This window comes from Macaca fascicularis, chromosome 7, assembly GCF_037993035.2.
Source record: "Macaca fascicularis isolate 582-1 chromosome 7, T2T-MFA8v1.1".
Lineage (NCBI taxonomy): Eukaryota > Metazoa > Chordata > Mammalia > Primates > Cercopithecidae > Macaca > Macaca fascicularis.
In genome coordinates, this window is record NC_088381.1 from 138,817,309 (window position 1) to 138,843,384 (window position 26,076).

Consider the following 26,076-nt stretch of genomic DNA (forward strand, 5'->3'; position numbering starts at 1 on the left):
GGAAGGGCCCTGGAGCTTCCATGCTGTCTCTAGGCATGCCACCCTCCAGAATCCTGTGTGTGTTAGGTATCATGAAGCTCCTGAATCCAAGCCTTTTGGGTTTTTATAGAAGCTTCATTATGTAGTCATGATCGATTACATCATTTGGTGATTGATATGGTTTGGTTTTGTGTCCCCACCCAAATCTCACGTTGAATTGTGATAATCCCCACGTATCAGCTGTAGGACCAGGTGGAGATAATTGAATCATGGGGGTGGTTTTCCCCATGCTGTTCTTTTTTTTTTTTTTTTTTTTTTTTTTTTTTTTGAGACGGAGTCTCGCTGTGTCGCCCAGGCTGGGGTGCAGTGGCGCAATCTCGGCTCACTGCAAGCTCCGCCTCCTGGGTTCACACCATTCTCCTGCCTCAGCCTCCCGAGTAGCTGGGACTACAGGCGCCCGCCACCACGCCCGGCTAGTGTTTTGTATTTTTAGTAGAGATGGGGTTTCACCATGTTAGCCAGGGATGGTCTCGATCTCCTGACCTCGTGATCCACCCGCCTCGGCCTCCCAAAGTGCTGGGATTACAGGCTTGAGCCACCGTGCCCGGCCATGCTGTTCTTAAGATAGTGAGTTAGTTCTCACCAGATCTGATGGTTTTATAAGTGGCTTCCCCCTTCACTGGGTACTCATTTCTCTCTCCTGCTGCCTGTGAAGAGGTGCCTTTCGCCATGATTGTTAAGTTTTGTGAGGCCTCCCCATTCATACAGAATTGTGAGTCAGTTAAACCTCTTTTCCTTATAAATTACCCAGTCTCAGGTGTTTCTTCATAGCAGCATGAAAATGGATTAATACACTAAATTGGTACCAGCTAATGGGGCACTGCTGTAAAGATACTAAAAAATGTGGAAGTGACTTTGGAACTGGGTAACAGGCAAAAGTTAGAACAGTTTGGAATGCTCAGAAGAAGACAGGAAGATGTAGGAAAGTTTGGAACTTCCTAGATGCTTGTTGAATGGCTTTGACCAAAATACTGATGGTGATACGGACAATGAAGTCTAGGCCGAGGTGGTCTTAGATGGACATGCGGAACTTATTAGGGACTGGAATAAAGGTGACTCTTGCTATGCTTTATTAGCAAGGAGACTGGCGGCATTTTGCTCCTGTTCTAGAGATCTGTGGAAATTTGAACTTGAGAGAAATGATGTAGGGTATCTGGTGGAAGAAGTTTCTAAGCAGCAAAGCAGTCAAGAGGTGACAGAGCATAAAAGTTTGGAAAATTTACAGCCTGATGATGCAATAGAAAACACAACTCCATTTTCTGGGGAGGAATTCAAGAGGGCTGCATAAATTTGCATAAGCAACGAGGAGCCAAATGTTAATCACCAAGACAATGGGGAAAATGTCTCCAGTGCATGTCAGAAATCTTCACGGCAGCCCCTCCCATCACGAACTCAGAGGCCTAGAAGGAAAAAATGATTTCTTGGGTGAGGCCCAGGGACTTGCTGCTTTGTGCACCTCTGGACTTGGTATCCTGCATCCCAGCTGTGGTTAAAAGGGGCCAATGTACAGCTCAGGCTGTTGCTTCAGAGGGTGTAAGCATCAAGCCTTGCTGCCTTACATGTGGTGTTGGGCCTGTGGGTGCACAGAAGCTAAGAATTGAGGTTTGGGAATCTTTGCCTAGATTTCAGAGGATGTATGGAAATGCCCAGATGTCCAGGTAGAAGTCTGCTGCAGTGGTGGAGCCCTCATGGAAAACCTCTGCTAAGGCACTGTGGAAAGGAAATGTGGGATTGGACCTCCACCCCCATACAGAGTCCCCTTTGGGCACTGCTTACCAGAGCTGTGAGAAGAGGGTCACTGTCCTCCATTCCCCAGAATGGTAGATCCAACAGCTTGCATCATGTGCCTGGAAAAGCCACAGACAGTCAATGCCAGCCCATGAGCCAGCCAGGAGGGGAGCTGTACCCTGCAGAGCCACAGGGATAGAGCTGTCCAAGGCCATGGGAGCCCACGTCTTACATCAGTGACCTGGATGTGAGACATGGAGTCAAAGGAGATCATTTTAGAGCTTTGAGATTTGACTTCCCTGCTGGATTTCGGACTTGTATGGGGCCTGTAGTCCCTTTCTTTTGGCCAATTTTTCCCATTTGGAATGAGTGTATTTGCCCAGTGCCTGTACCTCATTGTATCTAGGAAGTAACTAACTTGCTTTTGATGTTACAGACTCATAGGTGGAAGGGACTTGCCTTGTCTCAGATGAGACTTTGGACTTGGACTTTTGAGTTAATGCTGGAATGAGTTAAGACTTTGGGGGACTGTTGGAAGCACGTGATTGTGTTTTGAAATGTGAGGATGTGAGATTTGGGAGGGGCCAGGGTGAAATGATGGGCTTGGCTCTGTGTCCGCACCCAAATCTCGCCTTGAATTGTGATAATCCCCATGTGTCTAGGGTAGGACCTGGTGGAGATAATTGAATCATGGGGGCATTTCTCCCATTCAGTTCTCGTGATAATCAGTGAGTTCTCATGAGATCTGATGGTTTTATAAGGGGCTTCCCCCTTCACTTAGTATTCACTTTTCTCTCCTGCTGCCCTGTGAAGAGGTGCCTTCTGCCATGATTGTAAGTTTCCTGAGGGCTTCCCAGCCATGTGGAACTGTGAGTCAATGAAACCTCTTTTCTTTATAAATTACCCAGTCTTGGGTATTTCTTCATAGCAGCATGAGAGTGGACTAATACAGTGATCAACTCATCCTACAGCCCCTCTTCCCTCCCTGGAGGTTGAGAGTTGGGACTTCAGTCCAACCCTCTAATCAGGAGGTTGGTTCCCCTGGAAACCAGCCCTGGCTCCTGAGGCTATCCAGGAGCCTCCAGGCACCAGTCAAGCTAATAGTGAACAAAAAGACACTTACCAGTTTGGGGATTCCAAGGATTTTAAGAGTTTATGCCAGAAAATGGGGATGAAGACTAAATACATATTTCACAATATCATACAAGTACTCAACTCTTCCAAATCTGATATTTATGGATTTTGTAAACTTCTAAATGTGTTTCCCAACTTAAAATTATAAGCCCAAACAAGTTATTCAGTAACATTTTAAATTGGAATCACAAGTTTAATTTTTTAGATACATTAATATGCAGGACTTCTTAATCCAAGTATTTAAAAATGCCAAATATTTAATATATACCTATTATGCCCACACTCAACACAAAAGTATTACTTTGTGGACTTTATGTTTTTCTCTCCTAATTTCAACCCACACTCTTTCCCTCTCAGACACTTTTTTTTTTTTTTAAAGGAACTTTGATCATATCTGTATTCTAAACCTGCCTGGCTCATCAAGACCGTTTTATTTTTGTCTCAAGTGATTTGAGGTTACTCTTCTTCTTCTTCTTCTCCTTCTCCTTCTCCTTCTTCTTCTTTTGTTTTTTCTGAAATGGAGTTGCAGGCTGGAGTGCAGTGGCATGATCTTGGCTCACTCCAAGAACCTCCACCTCCCACGTTTAAGTAATTCTCCTGCCTCAGCCTCCTGAGTAGCTGGTATTACAGGTGCTTGCCACCATGCCTGGCTAGAGGTTACTCTTTTAAAGTCAATTTGGGGTCATGTTCTCAGATAACTAAGATTGAATCTTGTGAAAGCATGTGGGGTCTAGAGCTATAGATGTCTGGGTGATTATTCTCATGAAATTGGGGTAAGTTGAGCCTAGTTGTATTACCTCTCCCAACAGTGACTCTAGGCCTTGCCTTCCCAGTGAGCTGGTCTCTAGGCCTGCCACCCATGGACTCACATTTCCCATCACTGAATCCTCCTGTGTGATGGGCCTTCAGCCCCCCACCCAGGATGTTTGGCTGACTTATTTCAGTTAATCTGTTACTTGATTCTGTTTGTGGTCTTTTATTCTTTTTGTTTGGCAGGCTACAATTTTTAAGTATTTTACATGTTTAACTATTTTAAAATAAAACCCACCTGGATTTTGCATGTCTTCCGTATCTTACCCAGTTTTACAGTCAGAGTTCTAAGGCCATTCTCATGACTGTTTTAACTTCCAATTTTTGGGAATACAAAGAATGTATCCTAAAAAATGGTTGCACAGAGTCCATAAACAGGCATTATATATGAATCACAACCTGGATTTATTCACATATGCTGTAATGTGATACCTTTGTTCTCCAAGTGTATGGTAAGGCTTTTGGCATGGACTGTATACCTGTGCTGTCCAGTGGAAATGTAATGCAGGCAAGCCATATATGTAATTTAACATTTTCTAGTAGCCACATTAAGTAAAAAGAAACACATGAAATTAATTTTAATAATGTTTTATTTGACCAGTATAATCTAAGTATTATTTCAACATGTAATCAACATAAAAATTGAGATATTTTACATTTTTTTTATATTGAATCTTTGAAATACAGTGTTTATTCTCACTTTGCATCTCAGTTCAAACTAGCCATATCTCAAGTACTCAGTAGCCACATGTAGCTAGTGTCTTTTCACTGCATTGGGCAGTGAAATTGTATCAGTACTTTTGCAGCTTAGTGCTAGTAACATAGTTGTTGCTTTGTGTGTAAATGTGTTTATTATTTCAGATACAGATTTCTCTAATTGAATACAATAGAAAATATTTTAAAATGTATTTCCTTATTTTCCTTCTCTTAAAGGCCCTTCCTTCTTCCATGATTATAGTAGCAGTTTATTGTCCTGTGATAGCTGCTGTCTTCATTGTTCTGAAGATGGTCAACTATCGACTACACAGAGCACTTGATGCTGGAGAAGTTGTAGATAGGACTGCAAATGAGTTCACGGATCAGCGAAACAAAGCTGAGCAAGGCAACTGTTCAACCAGGAGAAAAGACAGTAATGGACCGAGGTAAGGAAACCTTTATCATTCAGATTTTAATGATTTAGATCGTGTTATCTGTATAATGATATGATTATTATGTTGTACTTGTTTTCTTTATATGGTTTTAAGGCAGTGTTAGATCTTACCACTGTAGATACAATGATGGGTACATATTTTAAAATTAGAAGAGAGCTAAGCTAACTGGCATGTTCAGGGGATTAAATCAATTTTCTTGGCCTCATTACTAGACAGGTTAGAACAATACACTACCGTATGATAGTTACTTACGCTAAAGATCAAAACCAACAGCCTAAAGAAATTATTGAGCATGGCTTATAAATCTCAGCATTTATTTTTGTTTATATATATAAATAAAATGTATGTGTATGTGTGTGTGTATATATATATATAAGCAAATTGTGATATTTTACTGACATTTGTAAGTTGTATACTTAATGTATTGTACATTTCTTTCAACTGTATATTCTTACCTTAGAAACTTAGCTGTTAGTCGAAAGTTTGTGACCTTGCAGAAAATCGTAGGTACCCCCTGGTATAACTCTTGGAAAAGTTTTTTTTGTGAATACTTGATGTACCTCAAAACAATTCTAGCAGGTAGATGCAGTTATTATCCCTGATTTACAGATGTGGAAACCAAGTTGAGAAAGATCAAATAATCTAAGCAGTTGTTTCCACTGAGCATAATATGAAATATTTCAGACATCAAGACATAAATAATATAACAAAAAGTGGGCACTCCTCTGTTAAGACAGGTGATATTTCTATATATTTTCCAGGGCATTGAAAGCCTTTGTTTATTCCTTTTCAATTACATTTTTTCCTTATTCTTAACATGAGTACCCTGTTTGTTAAACATATTTTACCCTCATAATTTTTATTGCCTTAATCACTATCTGAAATTATCTTAACATTTATTTGCATTTATGAACTTCTTGAAGGTAAGGACCTTATTTTTCTTACAAACTATTATATTCCCAGTTCCAAAATCAGTGTCTGGCAATGATAGGTACTCAGCAAATATTTGAAGTAGTGAAAACAATTATTCTGTGATATTATGTTTAATGATGCACAGTATCTCATTATGTGGATGTATTTTATCCTATTTTTAATTATATCAATTATTTTGAAATTTAAATATTAGATAACTGTGATGTTTAAATTTTAAATGATTAAATGTTTTACCATAGTTGTTCAGAGGTGGAATTACTAGAAATGCTATGCACATTTTAAACTTTTCCAATATGTATTGCCAAATTCCCAAGATTTTACCATTTAATGACTATGACCAGAAATTCAGCTGCCTTTTTTTTGCACTTTTGACAGCTCTGAGTATTTAGTAATTTGAAAAACTGTGATATATCATTGTTTAATATTTAAATAATTAAATAATTAATATTTCCGTTTTTGAATTACTAGTAAAATGGAGGTATTTTTCTTATTGCCATGTATATTTGTTATTCTGTGAATTGTGTATTTTTCTATTAGTGGATTTTTTTTTTGCTATTGACTTTGGGACTTTTTTTTAACAAAGGATGTTAGCTCTTCTGTGTCAAATATTCTTCCTCAGTTTATAGCATTTTATTTGTCAGTCTCTTTATATCCTGTAATTTATTTTTCTGTGTTCCATTTTGTAAGTTTGTTATTTCTGCTTTTGATAACATGTTTTCTAAGATTTTCCTTCCCTCAAATTATATAAATATACAATAAATTGAGATCTTTGTATCTACTTTCAGTATTTTTATCATTTTACTTTTACTGTTAAATTGTTGTCAGTTTGAAAACATTTTAACTTAATTTGTTTAGGTTTGTTTGTCACAACACCATTCATTAAGTAACAGATTTTTTTCCCTGTAAATTTAAATGCTTTTATTTTCATGTAGTATACTGTATGTACTTATGTTAGTTTCTGAACTTAGTTTTCTGCTTCATCTTTCTGCCTTTTTTCATTTATACCATATTGTTTTTATCATAGTGACTTTATAATATGTTTAATACTTAGCATTGTGAGTGACTCCAGTATTTTTTTTTTTGATATTATTTTTTTGGGGGGTGTTTGTTTGTTTGTTTCGACATGGAGTCTTGCTCTGTCGCCCAGACTGGAGTGCAGTGGTGCTATCTCAGCTCATTGCAACCTCCACCTCCCAGGTTCAGACAGTTCTCCTGCCTCAGCCTCCCAAGTAGCTGGGATTACAGGCATGCACCACCACACCCCGCTAATTTTTGTATTTTTAGTAGAGACAGGGTTTCGTCATGTTGGCCAGGCTGGTGCTGGACTGCTGACCTCAAGTAATCTGCCTGCCTCGGTGTCCTGAAGTGCTAGGATTACAGGCATGAACCAACACGCCTGACATTTTTTGATATTATTTTGGCTATTCTCATGCATATACTTACTTTTGTGAGATATCTTCGTGTGTGCTCATCCTCCAGAAAATTCCATTAGAATTTTGATGACAATTCTATTAAATTTGTAGAAACTCAACTTTTAAAATAGGGATATAGATGAGAGATTTCCGTTTATTTTCTTATGATTTTATTTATCTCTTTATTTGCTTATCTTTTATGTGTTATTTCACATTTTTAAAATGGTTTATGTACATTTCCTAGGCCTATTCTATTTCTGTTAAGAAATGCATACTCTTACATTGTGGATAAGCAAGCAGAATGCAGACTTTGCACTCAGTCAGCCAAAGCTGCTTAATTGTATGACATTGGACAAGTTACTTAAGCTTTTTATGAGTTGGCTTTCTTGTCAGAATGATGAGGAAAATAATGGAACTATCTCATATTATTATTACAGTGAATAAATGAAATAATATATATAAAGCTCTTAGAATAATTCCTGACACATGGTAACACTTGATAATTGTTCTAATTATTTCTGGATCTTATATATATTTTTCATTGCTTCTGAATTGTTTTTTCCATTTTCTTTTACTTTTAAAATTTATTGTGAAATATATATTCCAAATGCTATGTTAGCAATAATCAAGTGACTACTTCATTACCTACCACACAGCTTAGGAAATAAAACATTATAAAAATACCATATAAGCTTTATGACATTCCTCTCCCATTTCATTCCACTTTTCCCTTCAGGAGTAACCATAATCTTGAATTTTTTGTGAATAGCTCCCTTGCATTTCTTTATTGTTACACACTCTCTGTAGATATCCCTGAATATATTTATTTATTTTTGTCTGCTTTAGGACATCCTAAGAGAATCATACTGTATGCACTTCTGTATGAGAGATTTTTCTTTTTTTGCACAGTATATTATATTTTATTGACTCACCCATGGTGATGTTTGTAGCTAGAGTTTATTCATATTGACTGACATGCAGTCTGCCACTGTAAGAATAGACCACAGTCTATTTATTCATTCTTCTATTTATAGCCGTTCAGATTATTTCTAGTGTTTTTTGTCTTGCGGTGCATGTGTATATCTAGTTTATGTAAGCTGGTTTATAGGGCATTTTCATGTTCAGTTTTATCAGGCAATTCCAAGCTGTGTGCCAAAATGATTTTACCAATTTATACTCTCAGCAGTAGTGTATGAAAGTCCTTATTGTTTCACATCCTCATCAACATTTGATATTGGTAAACTTTAAAAATTTGCCGTTCACTTAGCTATTGATTTGGGGTTTAAAAAAAGAAAATTGGCTGGGCAATGTGGCTCCTGCCTGTAATCCCAGCACTTTCGGAGAGAGAGATGGGAGGACAGCTTGGAATCAGGAGTTCCAGATCAGTTTGGGCAACATAGCGAGACCTTGTCTTTACAAAAAATAAAAAAACAAAAATTTAGCTGGGTATGGTAGTGCGCACCTGCAGTGCCAGATACTTGAGAGGCTGAGGGAGGAGGATCAGTTGAGCCCAGGAGTTCAAGAGTTCAGTGACCTTTGATCACGCCACTGCACTCCAGCCTGGGTGGCAGAGCAAGACCCTGTCTTGAAAAAATTTACCATTCATGAAGTGTAAAAGGTGTCTCATTGTGACTTTCAGTTAACCTTTCTGATTACTAATGAGGTTAAGCATCTTATTTTTTTATATGTGGTCCATTTAGGTTTTTCTTTTTTCTAGTACTCATTTATGTTTTCTTTCATTTTTCTTTGGAGTTGTCTTTTTCTTAATGATTAATAGGATTTCTTTTTATATATTCATACTATTCCTTTATTAGTTATGTATATATTACAGTCATCTCCCACTTCTGACTTGTCATTTTGCTTTCCTTAAAGTTTCTTATGATTATCATATATTCTTAAATTTAGAACAATGAAATTTACCACTTTTTAGTAATCAGGTTTTTTGTTTTTTGTCTGTGTTTTTTTTTTTAATGAGACAGAGTTTCGCTTTTGTCGCACAAGCTGAAGGGCAGTGGCACAATCTCAGCTCACTGCAACCTGTGCCTCCGAGATTCAAGTGAGTCTCTTGCCTTGCCTCCTGAGTAGCTGGGATTACAGGCATGCGCCACTATGCCTGGCTAATTTTGTATTTTTAGTAGAGATGGAGTCTTACCATGTTGGCCAGGCTGGTCTCAAACTCTTGACCTCAGGTGATCCACTCACCTCAGCCTCCCAAAGTGCTGAGATTACAGGCGTGATTCACGTGCCCACCTAGCATTTTTGTGTCTTAATTATTTTCTACACAGAGATCAGAAAGGTATTCTGTATTGTCTTTTTGAAGTTTCCTGTTTCTTTTGTTTTCACATTTCAATTCCACCCAAAGTTATTTAGGTCTGTAGTATCAGGTAGGTTCTTAAGGCTTATTTTTTTCTTTATGAATCTCGGATTTACCCAGTATTTGTTAAATGAACTATCTTTTCCTGAGTAATTTGTAGCACTCTCTATGGCATAAGCTAAATTTTCATTTCTGGTGGCCTGTTTCTGGGCTCTCTGTTCTGTTCTGTTGATCTGCTTGCCTGTGCCATTACCACACCATCCTTATCAGTTTTAAAAAATGACTCTTGATAGCCAGTGGGGCAAACCTCCCACCATATTCTTTTTTAGGAGAGACTTTGCTATTCTAGGCTCTTGGATTTTTAATGTAAACTTTAGAGTCTGCTAGAGAAAGTCTGCAGGAACTTGGTATTTTTATTGGAGTTACACTAAATTTGTAGATCCCTCTGCTGAGAATTTGTATCTTTACAATATTGAATCTCTCCATTTATTTAGTCTTTGTAAGTATCTTTCAGTAGTAGTTTTTCATTTTCTCCATTAAAAGGAAATTTATTATTTTATAGTGTTTATGCTACTATAAAATTTTTTTTTTTTTTTTTTTTTTTTTTTTTTTTTTTGAGACGGAGTCTCGCTCTGTCGCCCAGGCTGGAGTGCAGTGGCCGGATCTCAGCTCACTGCAAGCTCCGCCTCCCGGGTTTACGCCATTCTCCTGCCTCAGCCTCCCGAGTAGCTGGGACTACAGGCCCCCGCCACCTCGCCCGGCTAGTTTTTTTATTTTTAGTAGAGATGGGGTTTCACCGTGTTAGCCAGGATGGTCTCGATCTCCTGACCTCATGATCCACCCATCTCGGCCTCCCAAAGTGCTGGGATTACAGGCTTGAGCCACCGCGCCCGGCCTAAAATTTTTTATAATTTTGTTTTCCCCCCTAAAATGTTGCAGCTAATTTTGTGTCTAGCAATCTTATTAAACCCCCTTATTAATGATGTTCCCTTGTCTATATGATCACAATTATTTCTACCTTTCTAGTCCTTATACTTCTTGTTTAATTTTTTTCACTGGCTGTGGTTTCTAGCACATGGTTAAGTTGAAATATTATCGGTGTACATCCTTGTCTTTTTTCTAATCTTTAATGTTTTTAAGTTTCACTATTAAGTAAGATCTTTGTTGTAGGTTTTTATTTTTGACATCTCCTTTCCTCGCCCTCCCACTTGTGAATCTCATGTTCTGTTCTGAGGAAAAGAAATTAATAGGAAAATAAATACTTGTATATGTAGAGCCTGTCCCTGTGTGTGGTACATTGTGGCTCTCAATTTGTTGTATGAATGAGTAAGTATAGCAGAACCACTTGAGCTTTATGGTTTTCATTGGTCTCTCTTTTATGTGGTACAGCAGGTAAAAAATGGTTAAATCTTTATTTTAGAGAAAGAATCAGTCAGTAATTTTTTTTTTACATTTCTAATGCTTCAGGAAGTAACATCGAATTTTACGATTTGAATACAAACATTTGAAGAAAGATCATGGTTTCTCTATGTTTCTCATGGCAGTAATGCTTATGATATTGTAAACTACAGATCAATTTAAACTGTATGAAGCTGGATTTTAGGTTGTTCTCTGAGAGAGATTATGCTGTTTAGGAACTTTGTTCCTGTGAATATAGGAACTTTGTTTTTTATCTATTCTTATTTTTATGAGCATCATTTTACTCCAGATTTACAAACTTGGTACTATAATGGTGTTGCCAAGTTTCTGATCAAAGCCTGAGCACGAGCAATCAATACGATCCTAATAATCAACAAATTAGTTTGTGAAGACATCTCTGTAATTCAGATTGCACCCCTTCTGCTTTTCTGCCTTTCCCTGTACCTGGTTTGTTTTTTTTCTTAACAGATGGGGAAGTTAAGGCATAAAGGTAGATATTACCTGAATTTGGTGTATTGCTTACTGCAGTAGACCACTTTGCTTCTGTGCGAATAATAAACTACTATGCTTTCCAGGTATGTGCTGAAATCTCCATTGCTGCAAACCTGCAAGTCTTGCCAATAAAGAAAACTCTTACTCAGCTGTTTTATATGTTTAGCTATATTTAGAACATCTACAGCTTGGCTAAGAGTTTTATTTCTGAATTTATAGAGAAGAAAGAAGTGCAGAAATTTTACTAGAGGGGTTTTTTTTTCTAAAATAAAAACACCTGTTCATTTTTTCTCTTCATCTTTTTTATTCCTTTGATATCTCCTTTCTTCCCATGCATTGTTGTTCGTTGACCGTTAGTTCTAAATCATTATTTCTCAACTGGGGGTAATTTTGTCCCCCAGGGCACATTTAGCAATGTCTGGAGCTTTTTTTGGTTGTCACACTGAGGGGCTGCTACTGGCATCTAGTGGGTAAAGGCCAGAGATGCTGCTAGCCATCCTACAATGCAGTCAATAGTTATGTGCCCCCAAAATGTCAATAGCACTGAGTTTAAAAATCCCTGCTCTAAATAATGGTGTTTACTTTCAGATTTGAACTGGAAAGACACAAATGCCTATTTGGTGTAAGGCAGTATGTTTTCTTAGAAAGAATGAGGGCCAAGTGCAGTGGCTCATACCTGTAATCGTAGCACTTTGGGAGGCCAAGGTGGGAGGATCCCTTGAGGCCAGGATTTTGAATATAGTAAGACTCTGTCTCTACCAAAAAAAAAAAAAAAAAAAAATCAGCTGGGTATGGTGGCATGGGCATGTAGCCCCAGCTACACGGGAGACTGAGGTGGGAGGATCACTTGAGCCCAGGAGTTCGAGACTGCAGTGAACTATGATTGCACCAGTGCACCCTGGCCTGGGTGATAGGGCGAGATCCTGTCTCTTAAAAAAACAAAACAAAACAAAAAAGCAAGAATGTGGGCTTTAGAGTTTCACAGACCTGTTTTTTGTCTTATCTAAGGCCATGCTGGTTACGAGTACCTGTATTCAAGTGTGTGGGAAATAAAGAAAGAGCAGATGTGATAACTTATTTGCAGAATGCTGAGGAGGTATTATTGCTGTCCTCCTCTTCCACCTGAACTCCATCTACCAGTGACTCAATTTATGTTTCATTCCTTCTCTGAGACTTTAGGCAAGTTTTTATGCCTTTGGTTTTCAGTTTTTTCAACTGTAAGAGGAGAATAATAGCACTTATAAATATTAGGGCAGGTTTCATCAGAAAATGCAAATAGAGCACAAACTCCTATGACTGGATATAATAAGTACTTAGCAAATATTTGTTTTTATTATATTATTATTATTATTTTGAGACAGGGTCTTGCTCTGTTGCCCAGGCTGGAGTGCAGTGGTGCAGTCATAACTAACTGCAGCCTTTACCTCCCAGGCTAAGTCTATGTGCTCACCTCAGCCCCTTGAGTTGCTGGGAGTACAGGCACATGCCACTACGCCTGGGTAATGTTTTTGTAGAGATGGGGTTTTGTCATGTTGCCCAGTCTGGTCTCAAACTCCTGGGCTCAAGTGATCTGCCCATCTTGGCCTCCCAAAGTGCTAGGATTACAGGCATGAACCACATACCCAGCATGTTTTTATTTATTATTAATAATAACTGTATGTTCAGATTGTAGTAATTTGGACTTGCTATCAGAAGTGATGTATAAAACTAGGCAGGATTATCCATCAGTTGATGACTGGATAAACAAATGTGGTTTATCCATAGAGTGGAATATTATTTGACTATAAAAAGGAGTGAAATACTGATGCATGCTACAATATGGATGAACCTTGAAAACATTATGCTAAGTGAAAGAAGCCAGATACAAAACATCACATATAATTCCATTTATATAGAATGTCCAGAACAGGGAAATCTGTAGAGACAGAATCTAGATTAATGGTTGTCTAGGGCTAAGGAGGATGGAAAGTGATGGGTAGTAATGGTTAAAGGGGCTTGTTTTTGAGATGATAAAAATGCTCTAAAATTGGCTTTGGCAGTGGTTTAATAATTTAATGAATATGCTAAAAACCACTGAATTATACAGCTTAAAATGGAGAATTGTATGATATGTGAATCATATTTCAATAAAGTTGATGTGTGTGTGTGTGTGTGTGTGTGTATAGACTAGGCAAGATGAGGGCTCTCTCTCCTTTCTGTGTTATTTCATTTCTTAATCTGTACCTTGCTCTCCATCTTCTGATTTCTTTGGATCTCACTTAGAGGATGCATTCTAGTGGAGAAACCCTAATATTGCTGAATAGTCATTGCTAATTCAGTGTGGTGATAGTGCCTCTATATACACACTTAAAGTTTTCCCAATTTAGAAAAATTTCTCCTCTGGCCTACATAGTTTGTATGAATTAACACCAGACAGCTTTTAAACGTGAGCATGTTCTACATTTCTCACACATGAGTATTTGTATACTGAATTGGCCATATGTTTACCTGAGTTCCAATATATTTTATTTTTATAATTGAATAGTAAGTTAGAAAGCTAGTTTTCTTTGCTGAACCTTTGTTAGCTGACTGTAGTCAATGGCTTACAGTTAGGAACCTGTTAAGCAAACAGGGACGTTATAATTATGAGATCATAGATAATAAAAACACTAGAATTCAAACTGCTATACTGTTAAATATTTAAATGGAAAATTATACATTGCTTATATCTTTTGATTGCAGCTGTCAAAATATTCTACCCAAAAAAGCTTAAGGGAATTTGCTACTCACATTACTGAGAAGTCTGCATGTGAGGGATGTCTTCAGATGCAGTGTTTCAAACTGTCACTTCATGTCTCTGTTTCTCTTCTTCTAGCCAGGTTCTGTTCTTTTCTATTAGTTGGCTTCTTAGAACAGACTCCCACTTAATGTTTGTAAGATGGCTGCAGCACCTCCAGGCCTTAAGTCTCAACATTAAGAGTAGCAGATATAGAGAAATATCCTCTCATCAATAAGACACTCCTGGCCTGATTCATACTAGCCTGGGTTGGGTCCTGTGCTTATTCTAGAGCTAATCTCAATGACCACAAGAATGGGATATGCTGATGACTTTGGACAGTAGAGCCCAATCCTAAACCTGAGGGTGGGGTCAACATTACCCAAAAACTTGTAAGAGTTTGGGATGAGGTGGTTTACCTGAAGAATTTGGTGTTGCTTTTTTTTTTTTTTTTTTTTTAAATAATCAGAAAGTTGAATTGGATGCCAGATAGCAAGATACATCCTCTGTAATATCCAACACATATATTGTAACTTTTATCCAGATAATAGCAAAAAAAAAAAAAAAATTATTGACTACTTACTCTGTTTATACCAGGTAGAATGAGTAAAAAATCTCTGGGCAAAAAGTAGGATTATGACTTATGCTAAGAGTTATCTTCCTAAGGAACCTTATGTAGCATTTTCTAAGTTTTGTGAAATTTGGTGTGTGGTTTTTCCCTGTAAATCTGGGTTACTGTTATCTGTAAGTACTGTGTTTGGGCTTCTCCAGGGCTTTGAACCTAGTACTTTTCTCTCTCTTGTCTTTCTATGTCATTACTACGTAGCATCACTTTCCTTTTTTAACCTTGGCCTTCTAAACATGTATAGATCTAAAATCTTAGGTTTCCAGTTCTGTAAAACAAGTTAGTATTCTAGTTAAATTCTGTTTACTTGAAGAACAAATACAAATAGCTTGACCAGGGCGACTGTTCTCTTGTGTGTTCATCACTGTATCACGCAGCTCATTTGGACTGATCTCGCGGGGAGTCGTTAATGTAATATCTGATTACATCCTGTGTTTACAATTGAACAATTTCTCTTTGCTCTTGGGAAGCAAATGGCAATCATTTCTTTGCGAGAGTGGTTTGATAGCACATATCATAACATATTTAGTATGCTATAATTGTAATTAATGCCAGTTTCTAATGTTGGATTGGATGTAGACAGTTTGGAATAAGAGAGTTTTACATATTTTCAAGTAGCGATGTGGTGATAAAATAGTTCCAATTATCAGACTTGTAAATGAAGAATGATCATTGTTTACCTTTTTTGCTATTTGCTTGATTTAAAAATCAGATCTCTTAGTTTTGTAGAAAAAAGTATAACTTAAAAAATTAACAAAGGAAAAGCATTGGAGTCAAAATAACGACAGTTACTCTTTTTCTCATTTTTTTCTCCACAGTGATCCTGGTGGAGGGATTGAAATGTCTGAGTTTATCCGAGAGGCCACACCCCCAGTTGGTTGCAGTTCCAGAAATTCTTATGCCGGTCTAGATCCAAGCAACCAGGTAGGAACCTGTGCTGTTTTATTTTGCCTTTTTCCCTCCTCCTGATGGTGGTCTCCGTTATTCTCATGTCTTTAAGTCGGCTGATGTTTTGTCACATTTTTCTGATTAATATTTTTTAATTGTTTATTAATAACATCTTTAGTAATATTCTTTTTAACTTACTTTTCACATTGATTAATTACATATTTTTGAGCATTACTACAGACTCATCTTTGGGTGTATAGTTTTGATTATAACGATTGTGAATACCTTTAGGAAATTTAGGTTCCACCTTGCACTGTTTTATTTACCTTCACATCATCTGTATTGGAGAGATGTAGATGTCTGTGGTTACCCCCGGTTTAAATGTGGCCAAAAAATAAAAATAAAAGTAAATGCTGAAAATCTCTCAGTGTTCAAGATGTTGAATGGTAAGCCTAAAAGTAAAATACAAATTTGCTTTTACCAGTTTTAATGTCTTTCTACTATGTAACTTTTAACTTAAAATGGTAACTCTTAAAGTATTACTTCAAAACTTGGCTGGACCTTTGCTGCTCTAGTTCTCTTATTCATCTTAAATACCTGGATACTAATCAAAGTCCCAGTTACTCCTGCTGTTCTTCTCAGCAGATGATTTCATTGGGTAGAGTAAAATTCTATGAACTGTGTTGGAAATGTTCATGGTCTTCTCATAGTAGACCTTTACATAACTATAGGTTTTAGTGGTTGTTATGTCAGTCCTTTCATTACATAGAAAAAGAAATAGCTGATTTATATCAGGGTCTGGACTAGACCTCACTTCTCACTCCAGTCTTCCTGTTATCATACGACATAGCTTGTGGATTGAAACCATTCTTCTCTTTTCTCCTGCCTTTCTGTCCTAGAGAGAGACTTAGTCATCCTTATTTTCTGGTGTAACTAACTTCTTGTAACCTACATTTCTCAAGATTTTCAAACACCTTATGGTGTTGACCCTTTCTCTTGCAGATGGAGTACTTATTTATATGGCACTTTATAAGGCTCTACAGAGTAGATTTTCCTCTTTTTTTTCTCCTGTCTTATATACTGCCTTGTGTACAGTTGACTTTAAATTAATGATTGCTAATTATCTTTATGTGTCTATGTAATAAAACATTAGAGGTAGATCAGACGTAGCTTCTCATTTAACAAATGAGTAAATAGCAGACATAATTCTGCCAATTTTGTCCTGTAGTCTTCTACTCTTCTGCATTGGTAGCCCTAAGAACAATGTTATGAAAAACACTATATGAATCAAAATCTTGAACAGGGTCTTGTTTTCTAATATATTTTGATAGAAGATTTGACTCTATTTGATTAGCATGTTCATGATTTAAAGTGAATGACTAAACGGTTGAAGGTAACAGTTTTGGTTGTGATCGATTATCGTACAGAACATGTAGGTTCTTAAATTTGTCTTCCTTCCATAACAAACTCATAGAATGGGAGATGTCAGAGTTTTTTTTTTGTTGTTGTTGTTGTTGTTTGTTTGTTTAAAGACTGTGAAAAGAGCTATGACATATTAATTAGATTGATACTTTTTTTTTCTGAGATAGAATCTTGCTCTGTCATCCAGGCTGGAGTACAGTGGCACAATCTTGACTCACTGCAACCTCCGTTTCCCAGGTTCAAGCCGTTCTCGTGCCTCAGCCTCCCAAGTAGCTGGGATTACAGGTGTCTGCCACCACACCTGGCTAATTTTTTTGCATTTTTAGTAGAGACAGGGTTCACCATGTTGGCCAGACTGCCTCGAACTCCTGACCTCAGGTGATCTGCCCACCTCAGCCTCCCAAAGTGCTGGGATTACAGATGTGAGCCACCATGCTCAGCCTTAGATTGATACTTTTTGTTACAAATTTTACAATGCCTTTTTGAAGGCAAGGGTTACTATCCTTGATCCTGTTTTTTTTTTGTTGTTGTTGGCCTTGTGTTTCTCTCAGTTTCTTTTTATAGAATGAAATAACTCAATTCTTGAATATGGCTGCATGTTTTGTATTCTTAGTTAACCCTGGGCTTTCTTCTTATTGACAAATGTAGGTAGTATCAGACCCCCAGAAAGTAAGCCTAGATTTCTCCAATCATCTTTTGGAGACCTTTTTTCCTTTTTGTAATAGGACAGATGGAAGGGCCAGCAATGGCCAGGCACTTTTGGATCCTGTGACCTTGGCATCCTGTCTGTTGGAACTTGCCTGTTTGTTTTAGGGAGGGAGTCCCTTATTGACTGTGATTAAAGCATGTGTGCATGTTGTTAAACACACAGCATACCTTTTACTTAAAATAATAACTTTTTAATAAAAATGGGCAAATATTGGACGTTATTGTGCTACTTGGATTTTAGTGTTTTCATTTTATAATGTTTATGACAAAATAAATGGTGCCATAATTATTCTTACCCTTTAGAGAAGCTGAAGTGAGGAGGTAGAGTCTGACTGTGTGCAGATTGCTGGAGATGTTACCGTTATAGACATACTGTTGTTTCTTGTATGTGTTTTATTATACAATGTGTAAGATACTGCTACGCATTATCGTATTTTATGTGAATTTCTTGTGTACTAAACCGTGAACCCGCTGACCATAGTAGCTACATTGCAGTCATTGTTACCATTCTTTCCTTCACCTCTGCCTTTTTCCCTTTCATCTTCTACCCTGCATTTCCATTCTTTCTTTTCTCCACCTTCATCCTCTCCTTACCTCCTTCTCTTTCCTTTTGTCACTTTTCTACCTTCAAATATTTTAGTGCCCAATAGTATTCAAGGCATTCTACTTAGTGTGAGTTGGGGAGTGGGTCTTATACTGAAAGAGATTGTGATCTTATAGTAGATGTGATATAAGTAACCAAAGATAAAGATGTGATATATTTACCAAGGGGCCAGGCGTGGTGACTTATGCCTGTAATCTCAGCACTTTGGGAGGCCGAGGCAGGTGGATCACGAGGTCAGGAGATCAAGACCAGCCTGGCTAATATGGTGAAACCCTGTGTCTACTAAAAATACAAAAAATTAGCTGGGCGTGGTGGCATGCACCCGTAGTCCCAGCTACCCAGGAGGCCGAGGCAGGAGAACAGCTTGAACTTGGGAGGTGGAGGTTGCAGTGAGCTGAGATGGCACCACTGCACTCCAGCCTGGGCAACAGAGCGAGACTCTGTCTCAAAAAACAAACAAACAAACAAACAAACAAAAAACCGAAGTAAAAATTGCTGTAGGAATGGTACAGAAGAAGAGCTAATGATTTCATAGGATAAAGTAATTGTTTCCAGCTGGAGAGACAGGCATAGCTTCTTGGTGGAGGTGGGCTTGCCTGATATGCTCTCTAGTTAGAAGTAACCTTTCTTTCCTGGTATCCATAATCCTTCCTATGGCACTTGTCATAGAGAAGAAACAGTGGAATATTTTAGTTTATGCAAAGCACTTAAATAAAAAACTTTACCCCCAGGTGTAGAAATATACTATTTTTTCTTAATTTTTAAATTTTCATTTTTAGGAAATTTAACAAGTGAGGGTAAACAGGAAAATTAAAATAATACATAATGTCATAATTGATTGTATCATGAACATTAATATCATTAAGTGTTTTTCTACAGTGACACTTTGGGGAATGCATTGCATTTGGATGTACTATAGTTTATATTCTGGACGCCCTGTTGTTTCACATGTAAATAGTCATGATTCTTAGATATTTTGAGGGGAAGTATAATGCAGAAAAGTATGAAGAATAAAATGTAACTACTCTATTATACCTGTTAAGAATGTTTTTGTCAGCAAGTAGTAGAATACTCAACTAATAGTGACTTAAAGAAATAGTTGTTTTTCACCTAAATCTGGAGGTGATTGTGTGACATTTATTTAGCAGCCTAATGTTAGGCCTCTGGATTGGCATCTCTGCAGTTCTCTAGGCTTTTTCCTCAGGGTTGCAGGATGAGCACAGAAGCTTCAATCAAGACCCTGTTTGAAAAGTTAGGAAGCAAGCAGTAGTGTGGGACAGAGATTTTCCTTGATGACTTTCTTCTCAGACACACAAAGACGTTTTCCTGAAGCCCTCCAGCACATTCTCCCACACGTTCATTCACCAGAACTAGTTCATACACCTACCTCTAGACCGGGGACTGGGCCCACTTCTCATATATCAGAAGGTGTATGACTAATTTTGGAACAAAATAGGGAGATTGTTAAAGAAGGAGAAAGGGAATACTTTGTGAGCTTCTGAGCAAATGACTACCATATCCATATTAAATTTTTTTTTTTAAGTTTAAATTCCTAGATGGGTATCCATAAAATGGTGTTTTTGTTTTCTTGTTTGTTTTTAAATTTCTGTCTAGGAAGTTTTGTTTAATTCTAGTAGAAAAATAGCATATGTTAATTCTGTAACTTATGTAGCAGGTGTAAGAATGAAACTTTCTTTTGTGATAAAATGCTTTTTTGGTTTTTTCTTGCTGGCAAATTGCAATGTCTTTTATGGCTAATTGAAAGCAGAAATTAGGAAAAACTAGAAGAACCAAGCTTAATAAAATAGTTCAAAATTATTACAAAGCTTATTTTTTATTGACTAACTCAACAGTTTATTTGTAGTTTCAACCTATATATGTATGCTTATTTTTATTTACTTTTTCACTGGCATGTAACTTATACAGCATAGTACATACCTTCAGTGTACAGCTAAGTAAATTTTTACATCTGTGTGCACCCATTCAGTTGCCATCCAGATCAAGAAAGGCCCTCATGCCCCTTCAAAGTCAACATTAACCTATATTTTGAGTGTATTTTTTGTGATATACACCTAACTAAATCAAACCAATGAAGAGGAAGACTACTTTAGTAAAGTATAAAGTATTATATGAATGTTCTTAATTTTATTTTACAATGCTAACTTTGCTTGACTGTTTTCTTCTTAGAATCCATGGAAACGAGTTATAGGAAGAGTTGCTGAGACTTGCTGATTTAGTAACTGTTATGTTATCTTTGATTTCCTTAATGTGGAATTTGTGGTACTTATTTATATTATTTTCATGGTAGTATAATAAATAATGGCTGTGAAATTTTAGGAAAGTGTTAAACTATCTTGAATATAAGCACTAAAAGCTCAACAATCAGGTTTTAATTTTCTCCTTACAGTTTGTGCTAAAAATTCCTTTTTCATGGATGCCTTAGACTTTTATTGATTTATTTTTTAATGTTCTGTCTATGAAGAAGTACTTACTTTTTGTCTCCAACTAAAGAAGGTACATAATGATACACTAACAATTTGATGGTAAGACTTAATGTTGCACTTGGTAGCATATGTTAATGTTTGTCTGCCAAACCTTCCTTTTATACCCTAAGAAGTCTAAATGTATTTCAGGTAGACATAAAGCCTGGTTTTGCTTTTGTTTATAACATGAACATATCATGGTGTAGTATAACAGTGATAGTTGTGTGACATGAGTTGCTTGAGATTGGAGGATCTGGCTTTTGGTGGGGCTCCATCAGTCCTGAGCACACAGAAGGATTGGGTAGCTCTGCACATCAGTAAGACACGTGCAGCCTGTTGCCACAGCCAACAGGTTAAGTGGCTCCAATAGAGCTTGTCCAACAAGTATCTTTTAATATTGATAAAAGTGACCAATAACATGTTTTGGTCATATAATTTTGTTTGATAATCTTGCTAGTCTGTATTGATAATGACATAGCTAGCATTTTAATTAGTTTTACTTACTTCATGTCATATTTTCAGATTGGATCTGGTTCCTCGCGTCTTGGAACAGCAGCAACTATTAAAGGTAGGTGTGATCTAACTTAAAAGTTGCCCCTGACTTTCCCTTTCATTTTGGTTGTAGTGAAGGTAACAGTATTATACATTCACATGTAATGAAAAAAATCATTCTTGAAATTATTTTATAGATAAAATTATTTATCTTATTAAAGGTTGCTTGACTTAAATTGTGTTCTTTCATCATCCAAATTTCACAGAAGTGACCACTTACATTACATTGCATGAATTACATAAGTTTTGATCTACAAGAAACTTCCTTGCCTTAGAGGGAAAACACTTTTGTGGGTTTTAGTGGGGTTCATGGAAAACTAAATAATTTGATGTGAAACCTTTGAATATGGGCACAAATGAAACAACAAAAAAAAGTAAGTTATTTTCTGCTGTTTGATCTATTCAGATAATTCATATTGTTTTTACCCTACAGTTTTTTAGGTTACTAATTTTCCCTGGGAAGGAAATTCATGTTGGTTCGAGTTATGTAATTTGCATTCCTTTTAAAAATCCACTTGTTTTTAAAGAAATAGTTTGATTAGTTTACATTTTGAAGCTTTCCATGTTATATTGTTTGGTTTGTAGTTCTGTGAGAATAATTAAATGCTCTGATAGTCCATGATACTTCCTGTTAGTTCAGTGCATCTTCCATTATTGTAATCTTTGATACACAAAAACTGCTTTAGTTGATAGACATCAGTACTCCTTGATGTATTAATACTTCCTTGGTTGGGCCACACTACAGCCTTACTGTTAATGTAAGGTCCTCACATGTTTCTCTTAACTTTGTAGGAGATACAGACACTGCCAAGACTTCTGATGATATCAGTTTAAGTCTGGGCCAAAGTTCTAGTCTTTGTAAGGAAGGAAGTGAAGAACAAGGTAAGAACATTATACTTTACCATGATGTCATATACTGTGGTGATCAGAGTTAATTTGTAGAATATACTGTGTACAATCTGGCAGGAGTTTATAACAATTTAATATGGTATTTAAGGAAACATTAATATAAAATGTTACTGGGATAGTAGTAATACAGAGTTATACAGGCTTTTAGCTTACTGGAACTCAGTTATACATGTTCTGCCAGATAAATATGGAGAAATTCTATGAGCATATGCCCCAGAGTGAATATGAGATGGGAGATAAGAATCTGCTATTCTTTTAGTTGGTCAGACCAAGTAGCCCAGCTTAGGGATAACCTAGTATGTAATATGTAAAACTGTTACTTTCCTTCGGTACAATCTCTAAATGCCAGCTGCTTCATCTCCTGCCAACTGCAAAAACAGCAATAAGTTTTGATGTAGTGTCTTAGTTCATGTGCATTGCTATAAAGAAATACCTGAGACTGGGTAACTTGTAAAGAAAAGAGGTATATTTGGCTTACGGTTCTTCAGGCTGTACAAGAAGCATGGTGCCAGCATCTGCTTCTGGTGAGAACCTCAGGAAGCTTCCAATCATGGTGGAAGGGGAAGGGGAGCTGGCATGTCACATGGTGAGAGAGGATGAGAAGAGAGAGGGGAGGGGTGCCATGCCTGCTCTGTTAAACAGTCAGCTCTTGTGTGAACTAATAAACTGAGAATTCACTCATTACTGCAGAGGTGGCAGCAAGCCATTCATGAAGGATCCACCCTCATGACTCAAACACCTCCCACCAGGCCCCACGTCTAACATTGGTGATCCACATGAAATTCGGAGGGGGACAAATAGCCAAACCATATCACAGAGAAATAACTTGCTGTTGGACCTACTGAGAAACCGTGCATCTATTACCAACATGGTAACTTCCTGTAGCAGATTGTTAATAGAAATTTTGGCTATTTGTGATTTTTTTTCTTCAACTCAATTGTAAATAAATATTTTGAATTTTATTGAGTCTTTTTAAACTCACATTTTCATGTTTGATTTCTAATTTTCAAACATAAAGCAACAGATATGTCATCCCCATTTTCTAATGGAGATTTTCCAAAGTTCTGTAATCAGAACCTGAACCAGAACTAGGTTAGAAACTTTTCTCACTATTGCCACCGTGTTATAACCCTGTTATTTTTATTAACCTACGGGTGATGTTTGATGGGCAGACAGGCTGACAAATTTTTTATTCTTAATTATGAAACTTGTTTATGAGGCTACAAACGGATAACTAAATTATGACATTTGCCCATTCATTTAATATTTTTCCCAGGTTGATTTCTTACAAGCATGTTTTGTTACCGTTGGAATTTTAAGTTTATTATTGTAACTCTCTCCTTTTTTTGAGTTACCGTACCCTCTCATTGTTTCTTTGCTTCTGTGGACTCTCTTATCTAACCTTATACCTCATTCCTAAAACCGAAAAGACCTTTACATGTACTGTGTGGGCGGGGCACAGTGGCTCATGCCTGTAATCCCAGCACTTTGGGAGGCTGAGGTGGGTGGAGTTTGAGACCAGCCTGGGCAACATGGCGAAACCCTGTCTCTACTAAAAATACAAAAATTATCCAGGATAGTGGTGCATACCTGTAATCCTAGTTACTCAGGAGGCTGAGGCACGAGAATTGCTTGAACCTGAGAGGCAGAGGTTGTAGTGAGCCGAGATCATGTGACTGCACTCCAGCCTGGGTGACACTCAAATAAATAAACAAACACACATACATAGGTACGTACATATGTATGTACGTACTGTGTGGTATGGAAACTTAAAAAGAAAATTAAAGGTGAATCAACTGGCTGTGGTGGCTGATGCCTGTAACCCCAGCATTTTGGGAGGCCAAGACAGGAGGATTGCTTGAGTCCAGGAGTTTGAATCCAGCCTGGGTAACATAGTGAGATGCCTGTCTCTACAAAAAATAATAAAAAAATTTAGCCAGGCATGATGGTATGTGCCTATAGTCTCAGCTACTTGGGAGGCTGAGGTGGGAGGATCGCTTGATCCCAGGAGGCTGAGGTAGCAGTAAGCTGTGATAGTGCCACTGCACTCCAGCCTGGGCAGCAGAGGGAGACCTTTTCTCTCTCTCTCAATCAGTCAACCAATCAATCAGTCAATATCAATTTCTTTGAGAAGTACAATATCCTTTTCTATAATATGAGACCATCACAGTGTCTCAACAACTAGATAATAATCTTAGAGGGGTTGGTGCCCTTGCGTTTAGGGATTGTATATCTTATTTTATATCTGGAAAGTACCATATACAAACAAGATTTTTATAGTCTGGTAGGTTGGGAATTATATACACACAGATCTACCCTTGCAACTATATATTAACATAGACAGTGATGTCTAACATTCACTGGGTGCATACTATTGGTCAAGTTTGGGGTTGGCATACTTTTCTGTGAAGGACCAAATAGCTTTGTAGGCCATGTGGTCTCTCTTGCTACTTAGCTACTCAACTCTGCCACTGTAGAGTGAAAGGAGTCATAAACAATACATAAATAGTGGGCATGGCTGTGCCAGCCTAAAATTTGGTTTACAGAAACAAGTTTGAGGGCTGGATTTGGCTTCATGGGGCTTAGTTTGTCAACCCCTGGTTTAAGTCCTTTTCTAAGCATTTTATATGCATTTACCCAGTTAATCTTCACTATAAACGTTTGAAGTTGGTACTGTTATTATTCTCACTTTACAGATGAACATGTTACTGCTTAGAGAGAAGTTATAAGAAACTTGCTCAAAGTCACGCAGCTACAAAGTGACAGTCCTATAATCCAAATCTGGTTTTGAATTAGGCTTTTTAAAATCTATACTATACTACTTTCATATAGTTTTAAAACTTGCTTTTATCATGCAACATTTTTCCGTATATTTAACATTTAAAAAATATTGTTGAGTACTCTTGGCACTGTTTTAAGTACTGGAAGTAAATCAGTGAACAAAAAGACAAAAAGTTCCACTCTCATGTGGCTTCCATACTATTAATATGGAATCATACCGGTAGAAATCAACATATACTGTAGTAAGTAGAGACAGAAGATAGGGATTGGTGGGGACTAGGGAAACTTTAATTTTAAATAGAGCAGTTGAGGGCAAGCCTCTCTGAGAGCAAAGACCTGAAGAAGGAGGAGTGAGCTCTCAGGATATCTGAGGGGAGGGGCCCCCTCCACGCAGAGGGAACAACAAGGGCAAAGCCCCAAAGCGGGAGCATGCCTGTCAAGTTTGAGAAATATTGTGGCTGGCTCAGAGTAAGTGAAGGGCCAAACAGTATGGAGTTTTGTAAGCCATCTTAAGTGTGCTAATTTTAATTCTGAGTGAGATGAGGAACTGCTAAAGGGTTGTATTTCATTTCGGCGGAATCACTCTGGCTCCTATTTTGAGGAATATTTTAAAAGGGGCAAAAGTTGAAGCAGGAGCTCACTTAGCAGATGATTGCAGCAATCCAGAGCACAGATCAGAGTAGTGAGAAGTAGTCTGACTGTGTGTGTGTAAGATACTAAAAAGATAGGTTATGGATTTGGATATACTGTGTGAGAGAAGTAGTGGTCATGGATGACTCAAAGGCTTTTGAGTTAAGCATCAGGGAGGATGGGGGCCTGCCACCTGAAGCGGGGAAGACTGAGGAGGAGCAGATTCGGGGTGGGGAGAGCATGGAGGGTAAATTAGGGAGTTCAGTTCAGGGCATATCAGGTGCTGT

At 37.4% G+C, this 26,076-nt stretch overlaps 1 protein-coding gene across 14 annotated transcripts in view; it reads left to right on the forward strand.

Annotated features, from left to right (window-relative positions):
- The window catches only part of PCNX1 (pecanex 1), a 210,766-nt gene that overhangs the window by 34,606 nt on the left and 150,084 nt on the right, over window positions 1-26,076 (forward strand). For 13 of the 14 annotated variants that reach the window (XR_012415913.1, XR_012415914.1, XM_005561665.4 and 10 more), the window contains exons 2-5: window positions 4,645-4,853; window positions 15,631-15,736; window positions 21,440-21,485; window positions 22,262-22,351. Coding sequence is in view for 11 of the 14 variants with exons in the window: in XM_005561665.4 (XP_005561722.1) it covers window positions 4,645-4,853; window positions 15,631-15,736; window positions 21,440-21,485; window positions 22,262-22,351 (451 nt within the window). In the remaining 3 variants the exon portion in view is untranslated. Of the gene's footprint in view, window positions 1-4,644; window positions 4,854-15,630; window positions 15,737-21,439; window positions 21,486-22,261; window positions 22,352-26,076 lie in introns of those variants that run through there. The other variant, XM_073997659.1, reaches the window with a different exon arrangement.